This window comes from Ostrea edulis, chromosome 5, assembly GCF_947568905.1.
Source record: "Ostrea edulis chromosome 5, xbOstEdul1.1, whole genome shotgun sequence".
Taxonomy (NCBI): domain Eukaryota; kingdom Metazoa; phylum Mollusca; class Bivalvia; order Ostreida; family Ostreidae; genus Ostrea; species Ostrea edulis.
Window position 1 is genome coordinate 19,393,844 of NC_079168.1, and position 21,940 is coordinate 19,415,783.

At 35.7% G+C, this 21,940-nt stretch overlaps 2 protein-coding genes and 1 long non-coding RNA gene across 6 annotated transcripts in view; 1 reads left to right on the forward strand and 2 right to left on the reverse strand.

The window, feature by feature from the left end:
* Nucleotides 1-9,751, reverse strand: part of LOC125650328 (nonsense-mediated mRNA decay factor SMG5-like) — a 48,537-nt gene extending 38,786 nt beyond the window's left edge. Inside the window, exons 1-9 of one of the 2 annotated variants that reach the window (XM_048878510.2) lie at nucleotides 9,525-9,751; nucleotides 7,473-7,571; nucleotides 7,000-7,123; nucleotides 6,539-6,704; nucleotides 4,462-4,572; nucleotides 2,337-2,426; nucleotides 2,159-2,237; nucleotides 1,929-2,054; nucleotides 971-1,042 (exon numbers count right to left, since the gene is read on the reverse strand). In XM_048878510.2, the coding sequence (XP_048734467.1) occupies nucleotides 971-1,042; nucleotides 1,929-2,054; nucleotides 2,159-2,237; nucleotides 2,337-2,426; nucleotides 4,462-4,572; nucleotides 6,539-6,704; nucleotides 7,000-7,123; nucleotides 7,473-7,571; nucleotides 9,525-9,592 (935 nt within the window). In that variant the 5' untranslated portion in view covers nucleotides 9,593-9,751. The remainder of the gene's footprint in view (nucleotides 1-970; nucleotides 1,043-1,928; nucleotides 2,055-2,158; nucleotides 2,238-2,336; nucleotides 2,427-4,461; nucleotides 4,573-6,538; nucleotides 6,705-6,999; nucleotides 7,124-7,472; nucleotides 7,572-9,524) is intronic. The other variant, XM_048878511.2, reaches the window with a different exon arrangement.
* Nucleotides 9,752-11,649: 1,898 nt separating this feature from the next.
* Nucleotides 11,650-12,543, reverse strand: LOC130054913 (craniofacial development protein 2-like). The gene has a single exon (XM_056166013.1). The coding sequence runs from the start codon at nucleotides 12,541-12,543 to the stop codon at nucleotides 11,650-11,652; it is 894 nt and encodes a 297-aa protein (XP_056021988.1).
* Nucleotides 12,544-14,617: 2,074 nt separating this feature from the next.
* On the forward strand, nucleotides 14,618-20,204 carry LOC125652479 (uncharacterized). 3 transcript variants are annotated; one of them, XR_008803448.1, is made up of 3 exons: nucleotides 14,618-14,883; nucleotides 17,374-17,483; nucleotides 20,066-20,204. It is a non-coding gene; the product is annotated as an uncharacterized LOC125652479 (long non-coding RNA). The 3 variants fall into 3 exon arrangements; XR_007361588.2 differs by having other exon boundaries at nucleotides 17,374-17,438; XR_008803449.1 differs by lacking the exon at nucleotides 14,618-14,883 and adding an exon at nucleotides 15,473-15,558.
* Nucleotides 20,205-21,940: the final 1,736 nt, after the last annotated feature.

The following is a 21,940-nucleotide window of genomic DNA, read 5'->3' on the forward strand; positions in this document are numbered from 1 at the left end:
AACACAGGTAATTACTGCATCAACACTGATACACAGGTAATTACTGCTTCAACACTGAAACACAGGTAATTATTGCATCAACACTGAAACACAGGTAATTACTGCATCAACACTGAAACACAGGTAATTACTGCATCAACACTGAAACACAGGTAATTACTGCATCAACACTGAAACACAGGTAATTACTGCATCAACACTGAAACACAGGTAATTACTGCATCAACACTGAAACACAGGTAATCACTGCATCAACACTGAAACACAGGTAATCACTGCATCAACACTGAAACACAGGTAATCACTGCATCAACACTGAAACACAGGTAATTACTGCATCAACACTGAAACACAGGTAATTACTGCATCAACACTGAAACACAAGTAATTACTGCATCAACACTGAAACACAGGTAATTACTGCATCAACACTGAAACACAGGTAATTACTGCATCAACACTGAAACACAGGTAATTACTGCATCAACACTGAAACACAGGTAATTACTGCATCAACACTGAAACACAAGTAATTACTGCATCAACACTGAAACACAGGTAATTACTGCATTCAACATTTTGACATAGGTTAATGATAAATCAATTTAGGAACATGTACAAAGAAAACAGAACTGAAATGTTTCGTTAAAAACTTTTTTCACCATGTTGATAGTTGAGTCATATCACTTGTAAACATAAACAGGGCTCATGCCTTGATTTGAAAAGTTTACAGGCCTCAACTACATCTTTGCGTCAGTTTTTGAAATTTAAATTTCTTGCAATGTTTTACACATATCAAATACTATCATACATGTATTATTAATTGTTTAAATAATTTTTTCCCCACCAAAATGGCATCCATGCACTTTAGTATCTGATCTGCACACAGTACTACTGATGCATGTTTGTCGATTCTATATCATTAATCAAGCACAGTGTAATTTGAAAGATTTTTCCACATGCAGTTTACCTTCTGTTTGTATCAAAGAACACATCCAACAAATGAATGAAGTGGATGAGAAAAAATTTCACATCATATTGCCTGAAAAGAGAAAATACAATTTCTATTACATATTTACAGGGTACTTTTCTCCAAATGAACACATCTTCTATATTTATTCATTGACCATAAGTTTTGTTTCATAATTCATGATTATATACAGAAATGCAAAATAAATGCTACAATCTCCAATTTTCAGTAATATTTATATTATTTCATTCAAAGAAGATACACATCTATTGAATGGTTAACACAGTGAATTTAGAGTTAACCATCATCATTTGGGCAATAAAGTCAAGGCTGAAGAGGTGGTAGCCATTGAAATTCTCCTACTTCAATATTGAATATGTCCCCCAATAGCATTTGTTACTGCTTGCACTCTGCAAATCATACAGGTTGATAGAATGTTTATTTGTGCCATAGGGATATTCTGCCACTCTTCCAGCATTGCCCGATACAAAGCGGGTAGAGGATTTGGGAGCTTTTGAATGCATCTATCTAACATGTCTCACCCATGCTCTGATGGCAAGAGATCGGGGACTGTGTGGGGGCCAAGGTAATGTGCTGACATTGTTTTGGTGAAGACAACTGTTGTCCATTACATGTTGTGCCACATGACACGGGGTATTGTCCTCTTGAAAGTTGTGCAGGCAGATAAAATGACAGGTTGCCATTCAGAGCCAGTGTACTGTTTAGTTGTCTAATTGCTTTCAATGATGACTAAGTAGGTTTTACGGACATTGCTATGATTTGATATGTTACAAATTTGATTTGTTACAGATTTAATAGGTTATGAAATCTAGAAATTTGATAGGTTACAGATTTGATAGGTTATGAAATCTAGAAATTTGATAGGTTACAGATTTGATAGATTACAGATTTGATTGGTTACAGATCTGATAGGTTACAGATTTGATAGGTTACAGACCTCTGGAGTTTGGGTGGAAGACTCTGGCTACTGTTGTGTTGTAGTTCTCTGTATCGCTTCCTGTTCTTCTCAAACAATCTGTCCAAATTCCCCTCTGCTCCATCAAAAGCTTTCTCACACACCATGCTGAAGCAAAATGAATGTGCTATTTGTCTTCTCAGACTTCTTTCATTATCCATTTGCAAAACCATGACTAAATAATTGGTAATTAACACACATCTCGTACATACCATCTGATGTAATGGTAGGCAGCCTCACACTGGAAATATCGTGAACCCTTCAAAGTTCCAAGCTGATTGTGTGGCATTCCTGTCAACAATATCATAAAAGTTTTCCCAGAAAATGGTGAGTTCACAGACATTGAGAGTTAAGTTCTATTCATGATAAAATTACAAGTGATAAATTTACCATTATCTGGGTAGAGTGCAATAGCCTGATGATAGAAACGCTCAGCGGCAGCTTTGCTTACACCTTTATCAAATTCCTGCTGATATCGAGCTAAAAATCAAACGAAGATATCAGCCCACTATAAACAACAGATGCTTTACATACAAATGATCAATGCAATGTGCAATGGAAACAATAGGTCCATTGGCCATATCACTCACCTACCACAATTGCCCTTCTGTTGTGGTTTTTAAAAGATCTTTTTCTCAATTTTTGTTCCCATGAAATTTTTTTTACCCCATATTGTGGTCCCAACCTAGCCCCAAAGGGTCATGGCATAACTAAAGTTGAATTTACACAATGCCTCAACACCAATATGACTAACAAGATCTTGCTGTTCTAGGGAAGGTCAAGGTCACAAGGTAAAGATTAAAGTATGAATTATTAGGTCTTGGCATAAGAAATCTATCTATACCAAATATAAAATATCTACTTTAAATAGTTTGCGAGACATTGAATAGGTTAGGGTTTCAAACTCCAAGGTCAAAAGGTTAAAAACTTTGGTGTCAAATAAAAGGTCTTGTAACAAGTAATGCACATATAAATATGAGGGCCCTATTATTCACCATTCAAAAGTTGTGAGCAAGGTTAAGGTTTTGGACAGATAGACAGGACAAAAACAGTTTGTCCCCCGACTATAGTCATGGGGGCATAATAAAAAGAACTTTTTAAGTTGCTAGAACTTGTAACCAATCCCTTTGTATATTTATAGAATAAAATATGGTCAAATCATATGTTGTTGTTGAGCTGAAGATTTTTAACGATGTTTCCCTATAAATTCCTGTGTAAAACTTTGATCTCATATTGTGGCCTCAACCTACCCTCCAAGGGTCATGATTTGAATAAACTTGAATCTGCACTAACTGGGCATGCTTGAATCTGCACTATCTGGGCATGCTTGAATCTGCACTATCTGGGCATGCTTGAATCTGCACTATCTGGGCATGCTTGAATCTGCACTATTGGGGCATGCTTGAATCTGCACTATTGGGGCATGCTTGAATCTGCACTATCTGGGCATGCTTGAATCTGCACTATCTGGGCATGCTTGAATCTGCACTATTGGGGCATGCTTGAATCTGCACTATTGGGGCATGCTTGAATCTGCACTATCGGGGCATGCTTGAATCTGCACTATCTGGGCATGCTTGAATCTGCACTATTGGGGCATGCTTGCGTATTAATATGAATAATCCTGGCTCTACTGTCTTGATGAGAAGATTTTTTTCCTATAAATTCCCTTGTAAAGCTTTGACCCCCTATTATGTCCTCACTGCAGCTACCCCTGGGGAAACACTTTTAACAAACTTGAATTTGTGACTACCTGGAGATGCTTGCATATCATTATGGATAATCATCGCCCTTTTGTTCTTGAGAGGAAGATTTTTGAAGAATTTTCTTATATATCTGCATGTAATACATGTACTTAGAACCCTTATTGTGACCCCCATCCTACCCCCTGGGGCTATGATTTGAACAATCTTAAATCTAATTCATGTCAGGAAGCTTTTATGTAACTTTCAAATCTTCTGGACCAGTGGTTCTTGAGAAGAAGATAGTCAAAAGATGCCACAAAATTTTCTCTAATTCCTAATTATCTCCAATTCCAAAAGGGTGTGGCACTTGTTTTGAATAAACTTGAATCCTCTTCACATAAGCATACTTTGGGGCAAATTTGACTAAAATTAGCCCTATGGTTGTGGAAAAGTCGAAAATGTTAATAGTTTATGGACGCCAGACAATAGGTGATCAGAAAAGTTCACTTGAGCTTTCAGCTTTAATTAGATTTCCCAAGAAGTAAGTAATATTTTAGAGTTCATTTGCAATAAACCTCTCAAAAAGGAAAATTCTCACTTTATGAACAATTTGTATTGATTTAAATCCTTTGGAGTATAGCACTCACCATTCTCATAAACTGCCAGTAATTGGCGATTTCACCAAATTAAGTACTCACAAAATGTAGAAAATCTTCAGTTTTTTATGCCTAACTAAAAAATCTTGAATTTGTGCCTCAGTAAAATCTCAATGTACAGAACTATCCACATATAAATCCTCTCCACATAGGCACCACATGTGTTAACCTTACCAATGTCTCCCAGACAGACGAGACACCTGTGACAGGCCTTGGTGGCCCAGTCCTGGACAGCAGGCGTGGCATCCCTCCTTCTGACTGCCTGACTCAAAGACTTTTTATGTCCTGCAGAATACATAGTATGAATATTTATTCATTCATCCAATTCTGGGCCCTGTTGGGCATACAAAACATACAAATGACAGAAAAAATCGAGAGCAACAGAGAAAAAAAATTTTCATCAGATCCAGAGTTATACATTTTAAACTGTATATCATTTCTTATTTTGAAAATGTTGATTAAAAATTGACAAAAGATGAGTTAACAACATGTTACCTTCATTTGACATAAGCCACCAGAATTTTTCTTTATTTGAAAGACTTCAAAAATTTGTATTACTTTTAGGAATATCATGAAAAAAGTCATTTTTATATAAAGGACAATCAATAAGTGAGTGTATCTCATCTTCCACACAATTCATATCACATTTTGCAAATTCTTTTGTTTTTTTCAAGTATAGAATTTACATTTTTTTTTCATATCTTCCATTATCAATTCATAGTATGGGGGCTATTACACGGCCTTATTAGGTTATCTGGTTTCTGTGGCACTATTATCATTTTAACAAGATTGCTACACGTAGCCATGTCCCCCACCGCTGCAAAAAAAGTTGAAGCACAAAAGTCCCTTAACTCCTGTAAAATTTGTCGAATCAAAATGACGGTGCAAAGTGATTAACTACATATGGTGACTAACAATCCTACAAAATTTGAATGAAATCCGGTGAGCGGTTTCAGAGGAGTTTCGTCCATAAAGTGTTCCTATAGTGTAGCATGTATGAATTCATCAAAGTCCAATAACTCCTATAAAATTTGTCGAATCAAAATGGTAGCACAATATGATCAACTACACATGGTGACTAACAATCCTATAAAATATGAACAAAATCCATTGAGCGGTTTCGGAGGAGTTGCGTCCACAAAGTGTTCCTATAGTGTAGCATGTACAAATTCAACAAAGTCCCAAACTCCTGTCAAAATTGTCGAATCAAAGTGGCAGCGAAATATGATCACCTACACATTATGACTAACAATCCTACAAAATATGAACAAAATCTGTTGAGCAGTTTCCGAGGAGTTGCGTCCACAAAGTGAAGAGGGACGGACGGACACAGGTATTTCTATGTACCCTTCCACGTTGCGGTGGGGGACAAAAAGATGAGTTATACACTGTAACATAGGTTCCCCCTAAATAGGGTCCCTGTCCAGCCCCTAAATGGGGTCCCTGTCCAGTGGTGATTGAGTCTGGTCTTAAACTGGTACTCATTGAAGCTTTTTGTATCAGGATGCAGAATATCGCACCCAGCCAATCTTTGCCAGTATAATTCATTAGATCACTTAAGCCAACTGCTACACAATTTTTGCAAGGAACACTTTAAATCTCACAGAATAAATATATTCAATTTCAAGAGGTCAGCAATCTAGACAATCCTGTATTTTTGATTAGGAAATACTACAGAATTATACATTATTTTGAAATAGAATTTAATTTTTGGGGGTTTAAGAAAAATAAAGCATGCCCATGGTGCAAGAGTTATGCTTCTTTAAAGCAGGTTACTTTCTCCTTTTAAAGGAAGATTAAATTTGTGTGCATGTCCATCCCCATAAAATCAATGGCAAACTTCACAAAAGAGCCCCACTTTGTAAAATAATTTGCTAAGTTAAAGGTCCATTACTTTTTCAATATTAGATTTTTTTTTAAAAAAGCCCTGAACTCAAACTTGATCTGTTAACCCATTGATGTAACTTATAAGAAGTTCAATTATAAATTTTCAATTCAATAGCTGCTGGGATAGCCAATGCAAGTCTGGAAAAGCATTTTCATGGACAGACATACACATAGGTTGATCACTATAAGGCATGCGTCTATTAGACGAGGGCCTAATTAAACCCCAACAAAAATCATGATTATGCAGTATCTACCAAAATGAAGAAGTGCTCAAATGTGGATAAAATATCATGTGGAAACTGCATCGGAAACCTTAACAGTTCACTGATGAAGAAGAAATAAAAAGCTGTGGAACTGTTAATACCATTCGTACCAGATTTGGATTCTGGTATAAGGAAGAAGTCCACTGTTCTATGAAGTTTGAGACCAAATTCTGACTGCAGCCTGAAGATAAGGTGGTGGTAGTAACCAGTGGCAGAAGACAGGTGAGTACGGAATGCGGCCTCCAGAGAACTCCCAGACCTCAGGTGCTACAGCAAAAAACAAACTGCTCAAACAACACCAATATTTTCTACATGCTTCTAGAAAAACAGATGCTATTTGACATTTAATCACATAATACATTAGGAAATTTTTATACTGCATTATGTATTTCATAAATATTTTTCTTTAGATAAAATAGCATCAATGTATAATAAGGATCATCATTGATTCAGAACTTGTATTTCAGATGAAAAATGGTATCAACTTTTAACTTCAGTTTTTATACCAGTTGTGGGTTTTCATATTGTGTAATCTATCTGTACCTATGGACTATGAACTTACCCTTCTGTTTTTCTTGACCAGCTGAATGGGGTCATAGAAGACCTTCCTCCATAACACTTCCTCTGCCTTCCTCCCATAATCCACTGGGTTGTAAAACATCAGCCGCTCACAGTACTCTTTCAACCTGTGTTAAAAGCAAATTAGAATAATGAATTTCAACATTTCAAAGCATTTCAGGTCTTCAGATTTTTTTTTAACTTTTAGCACTAATGACTAAAAGCATGGCTACTTTTAATACCAAATTTAATTATCTGACAAAATAAAAAGACTAGATTCATTCACCATTGGCCTGGTGGAATAAAATAAAATACCTTAATAGACTATTAGTACACTATAATATTAGAACACAATAAACTGATATTCCAAACAACGTATTGTGATACAATATTTTTCTTGGATTGCATTCATAATATATATCGATAATATTGCTCATTCCTTATCATTTTTTGTTCCAATACACTTTTTATAATTACTTGTTTCTGAGTCCCACAGCATCCTGCAGAAACACATCTCTGTATGCTTTCTTCTGCTTCAAAATTTCATCAAGCTTCTTAATAGCATCTAAAGCAGCTCTGTAGAAACATAAACACACTACAGTTATCATCATTAGTCTGAGAATCTTCTTCCTCCATGACACATCCATCTTTAATATTCAATACTGCTAGTCACCATAAATAGACCTTTGGAAAGATTGCTAGGTATATTTTCATGTAATAGCAAAGGAAAGAATGGACAAATGAAATCTACAGCAGATAGACCTTAGATATCAATATGGATATCTTAGTGGTAGAATCTAATGCAGGGGGGCCAGGATATCAATATGTATACCTTAGTAGTAGAGTCTAATGCAGGGAGGAGTGATTTTTCCACATTTTTCAAAAGGGTCCTGTGGCTTTCGAATTGGGAAAAATTGTCAACATTTTGCTCAAATTGGGAAAACCTATTCATTATTTTAAATATGCTAAATATATCATATCAAACAAGAAATCAAACACAGATTGATGTCATTCTTTTATTTGACATATTTAGGCCTAACTTTCTTTTCTTTAAGCTCTTAAAATTTTCGACTATTCTAAATCATCTAGTCAAAGAATTGATGCATCTTTGTCATGTCGTACAGAAACTATTCACATTAAACTTATTTTTTAACAAATATGTTTTACGTCAGTTTTCATTATTGGGAAAAGTGCAAGTTAAACTGGAAAAAAATTGGTAATTTTTGGGAGGGGAAAGGGCCGATATTCGGACCTAAAATGGGTCTTAACTCACTGGGGGCCCTAATTGTTGTGCATCCACTCCTTCCCTATTAAAGATCTATTTTTTAAACACAAATTTATGAGATCTATAATATACAAGTATAAACAAAAATCATTTCCAGAAAGTTGTAAAAGTTGTTGCATGAGCATAGTTAAGTGCAGAAGTAGTGCCAGATTTGTAATACGGGGTCATTTGAATCTTGGTTTGGAATTCATTCTTCATTCTCATAAACCAATAGATCTAACTACATGGTATGGAGATAATTCTACAATAAATTATACCAACATTTTCAGTGTCCACTATCAGTCTTCGAAATTTTCCCAAAGATCAAGTCCAGTAAAATTGGAGTTGGGATTGTAAAATTGTTACATATACAAGACTATCAGGCCTGTGCTCTTCATCAGTGTAACTGACTTGAATACTATATATATATATATATATATATATAATGAAGTGGAGTGATGATTGTCATTAGAATCATAAGTAGAGATAGTGTTTCTATCACGCATTAACTAAATTTGACTTAAACCTTATCAGTGATTAATGCACTCTTGAACTCTGAAAAAAGTAATACAGTTTGTGTTTGATTTGGGCCAATGAATTTCTCTTTAGTCTAGTACAACACAGTCCAGATGCAGAGATCCGAATGGTCAGTGCTTAGAATAGTTTTTCGTTAAGACTGCACTATGACGGTTGTTTAGAGGCCCTATACAGCTGTGCTTAGGTAGCGGTCACTCAAGTTTCTTCAAAAGGAAAGGGATATAGTATGTGTGATTATATATAAGTATTCCTAATAATATCGGTTAGTGGTGTAATTTTTTTGGTTCTATGAAAGAGTGTCAAATTTGTAATTCTGAATTGATCGACCCTGGCAGGATTTATGGGTTCAGCTAGTAGCTATTACCAGCTATTACAACAAAGCTTTAACTCGTACATTGTTGACTGAACTTAGAAGAAACAATTGACAGTGATCAAAGAAATTCCACATTACAGTATTTCTAATAGAACAATGTAACAAACCGGAAATAATATGTGACTGGTTTAATCTTGGTAATGCTGGTAATGATAAGAGACACATGGCATTGTATGGAGAATTAACAGAGGTCAATATATGCTGCATAAATTACAAAATCAAAGCAAAGATTCTTCAATTCAACAACCTAACATAGTTTTGAAACAATGTTTTGACTAAATTACACTAAATAAAAGTTGCATTTATCATATGCTACAAGGAAATGCTACATAGATCTAAAAATAAAAGCAAGGACCTGTAAACACGTTTTGCTTTGTCAACATCCGGTTTTGATTCTCCGAGTTTTTCTGTCGCCTTCTTCATCTCTTGGGCAGTGCATGGACAGAGACAACCAAAACATCCCAAGAGGTCATCTCTGCTCGTGGGAGTTTGGTAATGCCGTCATAGTTTCATTTTAGATGAACCTTCCTTCGCCATGTTGTTTCGTACAGGTGGTTCCGAGTGACGAAAAGGTAACTCCACGAGGAACTCCGAATATTAACAATCATGGCAGTATATTTTATGGTGGGAAATTTCAAATTCTGTTATTTCAAAGCTATCTTAACCATGTTTTTAAAAAATATCTTTCTTGGGAAATTAATTTGGGGTCAAATCTTATATTTTTCAACACTGCATTATAGACATATTTTATATATCTAATTGGCTAGATCATCTATTTTACAGCCACCAGAATCGAAATTTCGGAGGATATAGATCTATATATATACATGTATAGGCCTAGTTTGTTTTTTGTTTATCCGTCCATCTGTCTGTAGCAAGAAGCAATCTAAGTGTGGTAAAAGACTTAGCTGACGTCATACGAGACGTTGGTTTCAACGTCACGGATAATGCAGCGTCACGATGATGAAAGAAAAAGTACATTTTTTAAAGTATCAAGTCCACAAGCCACAGTACAAACTCCCCCGTCGAGGTCCTATCGTATGGGCCTAGCGATGTACTTCTTTTTTTTATTTTTACTTTAAGTTAAAAATCAGTAAAGAACGGCTAGATACTTTTACTTACTTAGTCCTCTTCGTGCTGGTCAGCACATAAGGCTGTCACCAGAGACTTCCATGTTGGTCTGTCTTTTGCCCATTTCTGGACCTGTCCCCAACTCCAGTTGTTATCTTTCATTTCTTTCTCCACTGATCTTCTCCAGGTCTCTCTTGGTCTTCCTCTCTTTCTCTTGCCAGTGGTGTCCATTTCAAAGCAACCCTTGGGATGGAATTTGGGTACATTCTGCATGTACATGTCCTATCCACAGCCATTTTCTCTTTCTGGTCGTCTGGGATAGAGGAGTGGTGTTTGTCCTTTTGTACAGTTCGTCATTTGAGATGGTGTTAAGCCAGAAGATGCGCAATATTCTGCGGAGACATCGGGTCTGAAATACATCCAGCTTGTTGGAAATAGACTTGGTTACTTTCCAAGATTCAGCACCATATAGTAGGACCCCAAGCACGTTGCTCTTGAAGATCTTAATTTTGGTGTTGGTGCTAAACTTTGTTGACCTCCAGATGTTCCGCAGAGCAGCATACGCTCCTGTGGCTTTAGAAATGCGAGCTTGTACATCTGCCTCTGAATCCCCATCAGTGGTTATCTTACTTCTGTCTAATTTCAATAAAATATCTAAGTATGAAGCAGAAGTGGACGACTCTGTGGTGTCCTTTATTTCGAGCTCACATGGATATATCAAATCGACATATGAATGAAAACTATCATTGTTAATAGACAAAACGTCATCGATATATCTAAAAGTCGATGTATCTGATCAATGCCTGCAGCTTTTCCATTTTTAAGTTTAGCGATTGCCTTTTTTACCTCTTACTTGGTGGATCAGTATTAATATCTAATGTGTCCGTGGCTGGTATTATTATTGCCTCGTTCTCCGGGTCTTTCATATTAAATACTTCTTCAAAATGTTCCTTCCAGCGTTTCAGTATGTTTTCTTCTTTTGATAGTACATTTCCCTGTTTGTCTTTAAATAATTGGTAGCTCTGATGACTGAAATTTACCTGCTAATGTTTTGTAATTCGATAGAGGGTCTGCATGTCTTGTTTAGAAGCTGCTTGTTCTGCCTCATTAGTTAGCTTTTCACTGTATGCCTTTCTGTCAGCTCTTGCACTCCTCTCTACTTCCTTGTCAATAGCCCGATATTCTGCCTGGAGTTGGTCCTTTTGCCTCTTAGATTTTGTGGACAAGATTTTACTTTTCTTCTCTTTTCGTTCTTCTACTATTTTCCATGTCTTATCTGAAATCCATTCTTCTTTTTTCTTTCTCTTTGGACCAAGTATTTGTCGACTATTTTCTATTAATACTTTGTGAAAAGTTTCCATATCGATTTCATCCGGATGTTCCATGAGTGTTGAAAACTTGTTTGGGACTTATAATTGAAAATATCTCAGGGTTTTTGTATCTTTGAGTTTTTGGATGTTGATTGGAGGTGGTCTTTGATCTTTTTTCCTTGATTTCCTAAGTTTTAACTTGATTTTTGCCAGTACTAAAGAGTGGCCACTTCCCACATCAGCCCCTTGTTTTACAACCACATCGAGAAGACTACTTCTCCATCTCTTGTTGATGATAATATGGTAAATTTGGTTCTTTGTATGACCATCTGGTGAGTTCCATGTTGTCTTATGGATGTCTTTGTGCATGAATATAGTTCCACCAATTACTAGGTCGTTTTCTTGGCAGAAAGTGCATAGTCTCTCTCCGTTGTTGTTACATTCTCCTATTCCTTGCTGGCCCATGATGGTTTCTTTACCTTGGTTGCATTTTCCAACTTTAGCATTTAAGTCTCCAAGGATAAGCAGAACATCATGAGATGGTGTGTCGTCTACTACCTTTTGTAGGCCGTCATAGAAAGATATTTTCTCTTCATCTTCTGCATCATCTGTTGGCCCATAGCAAACCACAGCAGTCAATTTGGCGAAGGCTGAGTTGTACCTTGCTGTTATTATTCGCTCACTCACAGGTTTCCTTTCTAAAAGACTTCTGTGGACCTCCTTTGTTGTAATAATGGCTACTCCTTTGCTATGATGGTCGTCGGTTCTTCCAGAGTAGAATATCTGATGTCCTGATACTAGTTGTTTTGATCCACTACCTGTCCACCCGGCTTCACTAACTCCTAGGAGCTCGATCTTGTAATGCTCCATTTCTCTCACCACTTTTACTAGTTTTCCTGTTTTGTAGAGGGTCCACACGTTCCAGCAGCCCACTCTACGGGTTGTTTTCGGTTGAATGACATCTCCTATCTGGATGGATGATTCACCCGTCATACTTCCAGTGTCATGAATGGTGCCAGTCCTTCTTCCATCATTTTGTGCTCTGGTTAAGGTTTCTGTAGCGTCTTTTGTTTAACATGTTAGGGTTGCTGGCCCTAAGCATAACCCCCTGAACTCGGAGGACCAGTGGTTTTCTGTTGGGGTTGTCCTTCCCTTAGATGATTGCTTTCCCTTGCTTTCGTGTTCATCTACAAGGATTTTCTTTCTGGATTTTCTTCCATAGCCTTTGACTTGCCAAAGCCATCCACAAGGCAGTGGAACTATTTGACCCATAGATGGAGCAAGGTTGGTGAGAGCCAGGGCATGTCCACGCGCCGGTGGGCCTGCACTCTGCACCTCTAGGGTCCTTACTACTCCGAGATCCCCTTCGTATTAGCCTTGAGTGTTAGACCCAAGTTTCCGTGTGTTGCCCCGAGGAGGCGTTTGAAGGAGTCTAAGTAATGTAGAGGCTATGTACTGGCGGGGCGAGATTTCTGCTTTCGCTACTTTCCTTCACCTACAAGTAGGCTAGCCAGCGGCAGTAAGGATCTATAGGAGTCCGATCTTTACCGCACTAGACGCATATCATTACTCTGTGATAAACACCAACACACAAAGGAACGGCTAGATGAACAAGCACTAATGAGTGGCGGATTTCAGCCCCACCCCACTCCTGCACAAAATCATGTTCCAGTACATATCCAAGAACACTATGAAAATATAAGTAATCTATGCGCCTTATTTTGGCAGAACTCGGTATTTCTAGGGGGTGTCTTCACTGTCTGATGACGGGTTCATTGATATATACTTTTATCTATCCAATCATACTGATGTTTTTCCCATGTTTATATACATGTACTTTGTAATTAAACACTTCATGACGTCATATGATAAATGTATGTAAGCATATTTTCAGGTGCTAAAATAAAAACTGACAACGAACAATGATACGATCACTCACATCAATTTCTTAAAGAATCCAAATTCAGAAGTCGGACAAACACGCACTTTGACACACCAGAGGTGGGATCAGGTGTCAAGTAGAAGGCTAAGCATCCTCTGTTGACCAATCACATCCGCCGTGAGCCCTCTTTGATCAGTTACACGGAGTAATCTTTGGTCAAAATCAGTATGTAAAGAATCATATGGTCTAACAGTTGATATGAAACACGAGAGTACAGAGTGTATTTGCAAATAAGATCATTAATATAACGACCATGGAATTTTGCGAATTTATGCTGACTTCAAACGATGCCGTTAAAACCCTTGTAACATCAAATATTTGTCAGTAGCTTGCCACGATTTAGAAATTGATCATACGTAGAACATGTGTTCTCGTGTATCGAATTAGTTGAGAGACATAAAGTGATAAACACCATATGCAGGTGATAATGGAACATTATTACGCAAGTAGGGGAAGTTGACGATGGAGAAGCTGAAGTCATCCCGTTTGTCATAAAGTAGAGTTGTTAGTTTGCTGCGTTAATAAAAATATTCAAATATGAAGCAGATATGGAAGACTCTGTCCATAGCGTTGGGTTTTTGTTTTGTTTTGTTTTTTATTTCGAGTTCACTGTGATATATCGAATCAACATATGAATGAAAATGAACATTATTATTAATGGATAAAACCTCGTTGGTCGATATATCTAAATGTTGAGTTGAAGGCCACAGCAAGAGACTTGTTGTATTATATATTGCACTGTTCAAAATCATCTTACTAACTTGGATATTTTCATTTCCATTGGTCATTAACCAGACATAATGATTAAAGCAACAGACTACACCCCAACACCTTTTTATAATCATTATCTTTGCTTGTTAAAATTGTTTGAGAAGCCATTTACCAACTTTTTTTTTCCCAGCTACCCCCCCCTCCCGTTTGATACGTGCCTGGATGATGTCCCTATGATTATGGCTAAGGGTTGTTTGGATTTGAACGATTGAATTCAAATATTCACACCAATTCATAGGCGTAGCTTGGGTTCGAATATTACCGAGGCAGGGGGTCTGGGTGCGCAGCCTCCCAGAAGCTATCGACATTTTAACAACGTAAAAGGTGGGTTGTTTTTTTTACCGAGGCAGCTGCCTCGGTTGCCTCAATGGAAGCTACGCCACTGCAATTTGATTTCACCAGATATGTTGGCATACAATCAAATAAAGCAACAGGAACTTGCAAACATAAGATATTGCCTCGTTTAGAAGCGTTCGTTAGAACTAGTGTGGTTGTCGGGTGTGCATGTATATCCCCTACCAACAATGCACGGTGAACCAGGAATATATATCTAGAAAACATGACAAGTATTCACACAATGTTGTTTTATCGTTTGAACACTTCCTGGATTTCTTTATGTGGTAAGAAAATACATATTTGAGAATAATGAGTTGTCTCGCTTTCATCAACCGAAGGCTATTAGCAGTCTTAATTTACATAGCCGTAAAAGAAAGGGGTATGGTTATTCCTTTTGTTGAGTTCGGGACTAAATTCCTCTAGGAATGGTGACATTGGAGTTGTAGTTTTACGGAAGTCTGGTAAAGAAAAGCATTTCGTTTTTGTCCCAAACTCAACGACAAGTATACATGTGATGTATATCACATCACTATGTCTCAATTTATGTTAACTATGTCTCTTTATGCATGTAATGTTCCTTATCTCCTGTTTGGGCTCTGGGAATTAGAAATAAATCTATTTCATATTCTATTTTATTCTACAACAACCCCCCCCCCCAAAAACACAACCCCCCCCCCCAAAAAAACCCCAAAAGTTCCTGAACTGGACTCAATTCAATAGACATGTGCTGATGTAGCTATGCATGATGGTAAGGCCATGGCTTGAATGAAAGCTAGTACGTGAATTTTGTTTGATATTAAAATAGACAACACCATCTCATCTTTTCAAATAAAGTTCGGATTTAATTCACGCAACAGTTTTTAACTATATGCTACATCTCTATGGGCAGTTCCGGTGAAACAGAAGTTACGATTGACTGAAAGTCTTAAGTTTGTACATGATTTCTCAATTTTCCCCGTGTAAGTACTGTGTTAGGTTTGCTGTATAGTCATGTGATTTGTACATTAGCCTAAATATTCATGAAGATAAAGTAATTTGAATTTACATTGCATTAAACAGAAACCAAATATTTGAACCCCCCCTCTCCCCCCGCTTCCTTTCAAGAGCATTTTTCAAACAGGGAGCCTTCTTGATTATAAAATTTCATTTAGATGAACTGTATTGAAATAAAGAAATGTTAAATTTCAAATATTTGCGGATCAGATCTAAACTCCAATGTTAATTTTTATTCCTTCGTAATCACTAACGTAAGAAATGATATTGCAGGCTTTCATGTGACTTTCTGTTCATTTCCTCGGTGCGCGAGTGTCCCAGAGCTCCAGATAATTTTTTACCACAAAGAGTATTTACTCCCTGATTTTCAAATCAATAAGTATTTTGCTTTTCAGAAAAATTCAAAAGTGTATTTTGTTAATTTACTGATTATCTTTGGTCTTTTGCACAGAAGATGTCACCAGATAAACGATACTTCTTCCGTTAAACTTTAACTTAAAGTTTATACTAAAAGGCCGCTCCAGCTATTTATGGGGGAAATCATTTGCAGTTCTTTTTATTACACATGTAAAACTATTCATTGTCATTGGGAATTTGATATTTATCATTGATGCATCAAATTTGAATATGTCAGCCACTCAGTCACATGATTATGATCCAATTCTGTATATCATTCGTCCACGATTGATAATATGTTTTTCTCTCTGTGCTTTCGACTGCACACTAACTCTTTAAGAAAGAAAGTATAACAAGTAGGCCTATATATATAGTGTTTTGAGTTAACTCTTCCAATTTTTCAAAATTGTGACTGTTATCAAAACGTATTTCATAGCGCTAAATATCATGTATGATCAAGCCCTGGGCTAATCTTAATTCATATACCGGTATATGAATAGATAATTCATATTTATATCATACTACATTGTACATGTATCACAAATACGCGGACTAATACACATTACTTTGGGAGTGTAAAGCATATTTACATTCGCTAATGCGTAATTGTACGCATGATTTCCAACTTAAATGCGTATTTGGTCAAATTTAATGAGTATTTACGCTGATACGCACCTTATCTGGAGCTCTGTGTCCGATTTGAAAATTATTTCAAATTCTGCATCATCAGAAATTATTTTTATGCAGATTAATAATAGGGACATTTACTTCCAAAGTTCACAGCAAAAAAAAGTTCTACATGAACATGATAAATATTGAGGTCAACTAGTGGGTAATATTTTGCCTTAAATTAATAAGTACTTAGTGTAAAATTTGCTGTGCTTTGTTTATTTTTGATATGTTGTAATTATGTAGCATTACATATCTGAATATTTTTAGAAGTTTATTGTATTTGACTAAGTTTGAGGGTTTGAAATTATAATGTGTCTGGTCATAGGTAATAAATGTATGGTCTTGGTGTAGGCCCTAATCATTTGTGATCGATGATCAGGAAAATATTTTCTCTGATAAAATATTTCATGCTAAACCCAAATTGAATTCTGACTCGTCTTAACACTCTGATTTTCTCATCAGTAACAAAACGCCATGTACATGCATTTATAAGATACAGAAAGACCAAATTTTCTGACAGTGTAATTTCATTTTTCTACAGTTTGTCTAAATAATGCTCATTGTTACTTTGTGTATATAAACTGCATTTGTTAAAGTAAAGGACAACATGTAAATATGTTGGAATTAAGTGAACAGTATGTATGAAATTCTAATAATCCATATTGCTAGACTTTCCATAAGACTTTGAACTGTATTGTTTTATCTGATTATAGATGATGCATGTTGAAGATCAAAGACCCGTCACCAGACAGAAATCTTGTGACGACATGATAGCCAAGTTCAGTTTTGAAGTCATTTAACACCATGTTTGAGTATTATACACGTATCGGTTTCTTTTTTCTCATATGCAATTTTTCATTGCTACTATATTATTTTCATATTAATCATTAGAGTGAAACATTTAACCAAATAGCGAAAAGATATAATATTTCAGCCCCCTTTATATCTCTGTTTTACGATGTACAATATGAGCTCCTTTGATGACACCGTTGATTTGGACTTAGATTCTGTGTTTAATAGTTTACTGGGTAAAAATAGAAATATATATTTCAATATCCTCATGATAATATTTTCAGACACAGTAAAAGGCAAGTCGTACTTGAAGGTATTTCATAACAACCAGTTCAACTGAGTTTTTACGACTGAGTTCCAGAGTTATTTTAGGAAAGAAAACAGGATTTCACCATTAAAACACTAACCCTCTTTAAGTTGCCTTTGAGAACATAAAGGTTCTGCTGTACAAAGTTCTTGGTTGGAAATGTTTTTGGAGGAAGACAAGTCTTTTTATATGTCAGAGACTCGGAGTATATGTATTTGTATTGATAATTTTTTCTTTACTATAATGAATAGTGAAGATCTAATTTCTGAGCATATAATAGGGTTCAGAATTAACAGACCAAATGGTAGAATCGTGTATCATGTAAAAAGGTGTATCTTTGTGATTTTGTTGTTTCCAGGGGGTTGGTTATTGAGGGGTAGACCTTGTTATATAATTGTCCCTATACAGTGTAGGACAAGAACTTTTAAGTTGGAAAATAAAAAGAACACAAAAACATTGTGGTTTGTAGTATTACGGTTGTAATAAGCATGTGATAGGGTCACCGTAATTCAATCGCTTTGTCATACTTCAAATGATTGTTTGATTTCATCCATGAATATACGTACAAAAGTGTTATCTGAATTTAGACATCAGTTTTGGCAGAAGGTTTTTGTGATCATTCACCCTGAATGCACCCATAATGATCAGAAGGGGTATCGTAAATGACTAGCACCAAATCTATGTACTTTAGGAGTACAAATCCTTTCCTAATCATATGTAAACAGGAGGAATCTGCTCTGCCATATTTTTTTTATAGAGTAATGTTTTCTAATACAATGCCAGAAGAGATGGTTGTTATTAAAGGTTTACATTGGATACACACTTCAGGATTTCTATGAAAGTATACCACACATTAAAATGCTGAAGAGAATCTTTTAGATTTTCCAGATAATTGATTAATCCTTTTCATGTTTGAAGTTGTGGTGGCAAGCTCTCTTGAAGTCGGTATGGAATATGCTTTCTAGTTATAGTTCTGCCTCAAATAGTAAATGTAAATTTTGATCATCATTGGCAAAGTGCACTAAAGTTGATTACTTTGCCCTCAATTGCAACGTGACCCTTTTAATGATATCTTAAAGATGTCATTCTCATTTCATATCGGAAATGAACAGATCATTAACCATCCAGAGGAAAATAATGCAGAATTCCATGTCGCTCCACAAAAGCAATCTAAGATAGCATTGAGCACATTGAAGCCTGCTCTTTAAGGTTGTGATTGATGAGATTTTGGGTTTGATATTTTTTGAATCCTGTCCTATTGTTACTAATTAAAGACAAAAAAGGCTTTGGTGGATTTCTATCAGATGTAGACTGTGTGACCACATTAAAAAACACAGCCCTATTTGTTTAAATGTAACACCAAAGGTAAAGGAAAGTAGCTAAATTTACAAATTGAAAGAACTATTCAGAAAAAGTTTTTTGTGATTTATATGATTATATTAATTTTATAGAAATACTAAAAAAAACAACAAAAAACAGAAGACCTATTAGTTTGGTGATTCATATTGATATTGAAAGGGATATTACAATTAAATGCGGTGATATCTTGTCTTCTGCCCATGGGTTATTGACATTGTGGTCAAATTTCTTGAGATGGAAGAGAACAAAAGTGTATTTGATTCTGTGATCTCATATGACACAGTCTGCAGCTGCATGATATATCAGGTATATGATGCACTTTTACAGAAAAGTACAGTGTTAACTATATCGTGTTTACTAGTAATGATGACACATAAAATTATAGGAAACTGTTCCACTGAAACACATTCTCCTATATTGACAAGAAAATGTCCGAATTACTTTTGTTGTATCAATTATGGAGTTGATTCATTACAGCAAATTGATTTCATTTAAAAGAGATGTGCATATTGCATTTACAGAAATTAGAAATAAATAGGCCAATACATGTATTTTATTCTACAAAAAATTGCACATTCAAATGAAGTCAATTTTACACCATTTGAAAGAAAATCAGCCTGCTATATAAGCTAGAGGAGAAGAGAATTTCTAGGTGCCGTTTGTTCCAGATAATTAGCGACTGATGGATGTATGATGTACATTGTGCATGAACCGATGAAGTAACCATCATTAAGTTTAAATGTGGCCATTTTTAAAATGTTCATGAGGTTTTTACAACTGCAGCATGATGAAGCAGTTTTATTAATGATCTGAAAATTCCAATCCCCCCAAAAAAAGAAAGTTTGAAAGCTGTTATAAACCATGACTGTACATTTTTTCAAAATGCAGAAATGGTTGAATGAAATATTATATTAATATGCTTTCAATTTTTTCTTCTTTTATTCCAGATCTAGGGGAGGTGTTCCATTTTCAAAAATAAGAGAAAAAAGACTTGGTGTTTAACAATTTTCCTGAGGACAATGCTAGTTAGTGTGTAGAAATGATGGAATTTCTGAAGGCTTAAGCATTAAATTTCATGAACAAATATAATGACCACTTGTTGTCAAGGAGAAAAAAGATTTTGTACAGATTTAACACAATTCTAACCAAAATTTGTAGGTTTACGTACTTTTTAATGCGATTTCTTCCCCACAAATCTGTACTTAAAAAATTTCCTTTAAAGCATGCTAATATCATGAAGTTTCAATAAATTAAATAAAAAGAAAGACTAGACATACTTGTTTGAAAATAATTATTTAAAGGAAATGTGTGGATTCATGGTGGTTTTACAATGCTTTGTTAACTTTTTTGAAATCCTGTGTTAACTTAATGCATCAGCTGAATTACATAGGTAAATGAACTATGAATTATTTTAATCAAAAGTGCAGCACATCATTTTAAATTTTCTTCACATAAGTGATTCATAATTATAAAAGAAAAACCAGTGACATTTACATTTGTTTCAAACTGTAAAGTGCATTGATGGTGAAAATCAATTATTTTACCAAATGTTAAAAACAACAGCCACTTTCTTCCTGAATTTCATCCATGGCTTTGTAATTATGGGCAGAACCATTTGCCGTTATTTCTCAAATTGTTTTTTATTTTAAAATTTGTATTTAAACTGACCAACTGGGTGTGTGACCTTCTGTTATGGGAATTGATTATCTTATTGCATGATACAAGTTCATAACAGTTCATAATTTAGATGATTTTTACTAGAGAGCCCAATTGCTGTTCCAATTAACAGTTCAAACGTAAGTAAATCTTTTGAGCAAAGTATAATTGACTTGCGTTTAGTTTAGGTTAAAATTTATTTTTGATGGGATCACAGTTTTAAACACTATTATATTCCCAAATTCAACTTTTCAAGAAGCTTGAAAGACGCCTACTAGATATTTGATGAAATTAAATTTGATAATAAGCGGAGATCAGGGAAGGTCTCACGGTTATTCTGGTAAGGGGGTTCATTGCACACACAGACGTCTGACAGACACGTGATTTGTTGAACGTACAACTCCAAACGAAGTGTGTGGATGATAAAGTGATTTTGACACACTTGTTCCTGGGTACAAATCACCCCACAATTTAGGCACAACATTGTCCCCGTGCAGACTCGGAGGTGACATGTCTTTTTGCCAGTTGTCGACAGAAGTCTGGGGAACACATTATATCGAAGTTCTGGACTAACACCTATTTTATACTCAGGTAATGGGTTCACTGCCTCACTTTGGGAGTCGCCTTGTACCAAGAAGGTCGAATTCCTTACCACATTCAAGTTTGACAAAATTATCATGATCTGTCATCAATTTGAAAACTGATTCCTCAACAGATGACAAAGTTTTTGCCAATGTTTATGTTAAACATTGGAGGGTCTTTTTAATTTACAAATTACACAGTTTTATTTAAAAAGAAAATCACAAAAAGGGTGTGTGTCTGGAGTATTGCGAGAGGAGGGCTAGTGCAGTGTGATGTATCGCCTCATGTGATGTTTGGACCTGTGCACTACTTTATTATTTAACCAAACACTCTCTATAAACATAAGAATATTTGAAATCCCTAATGGCCAAATGAGTGGTAGACACATTAGGGATTATTCAAGAGATTTCCATTAATCACTATTTGCTAGGAATGTTTTGACGACTTGAACAAGAGCATGCTTCTGTGTGTTTCTGTGCAATACATCTAAACATACCATTAACTTTGCATAGACTGTCATGCTAAGGTAAACACAGAGAAAAAGCATCGCACATCGGTAGTCCCGGACTGCTAATTTGAATAAT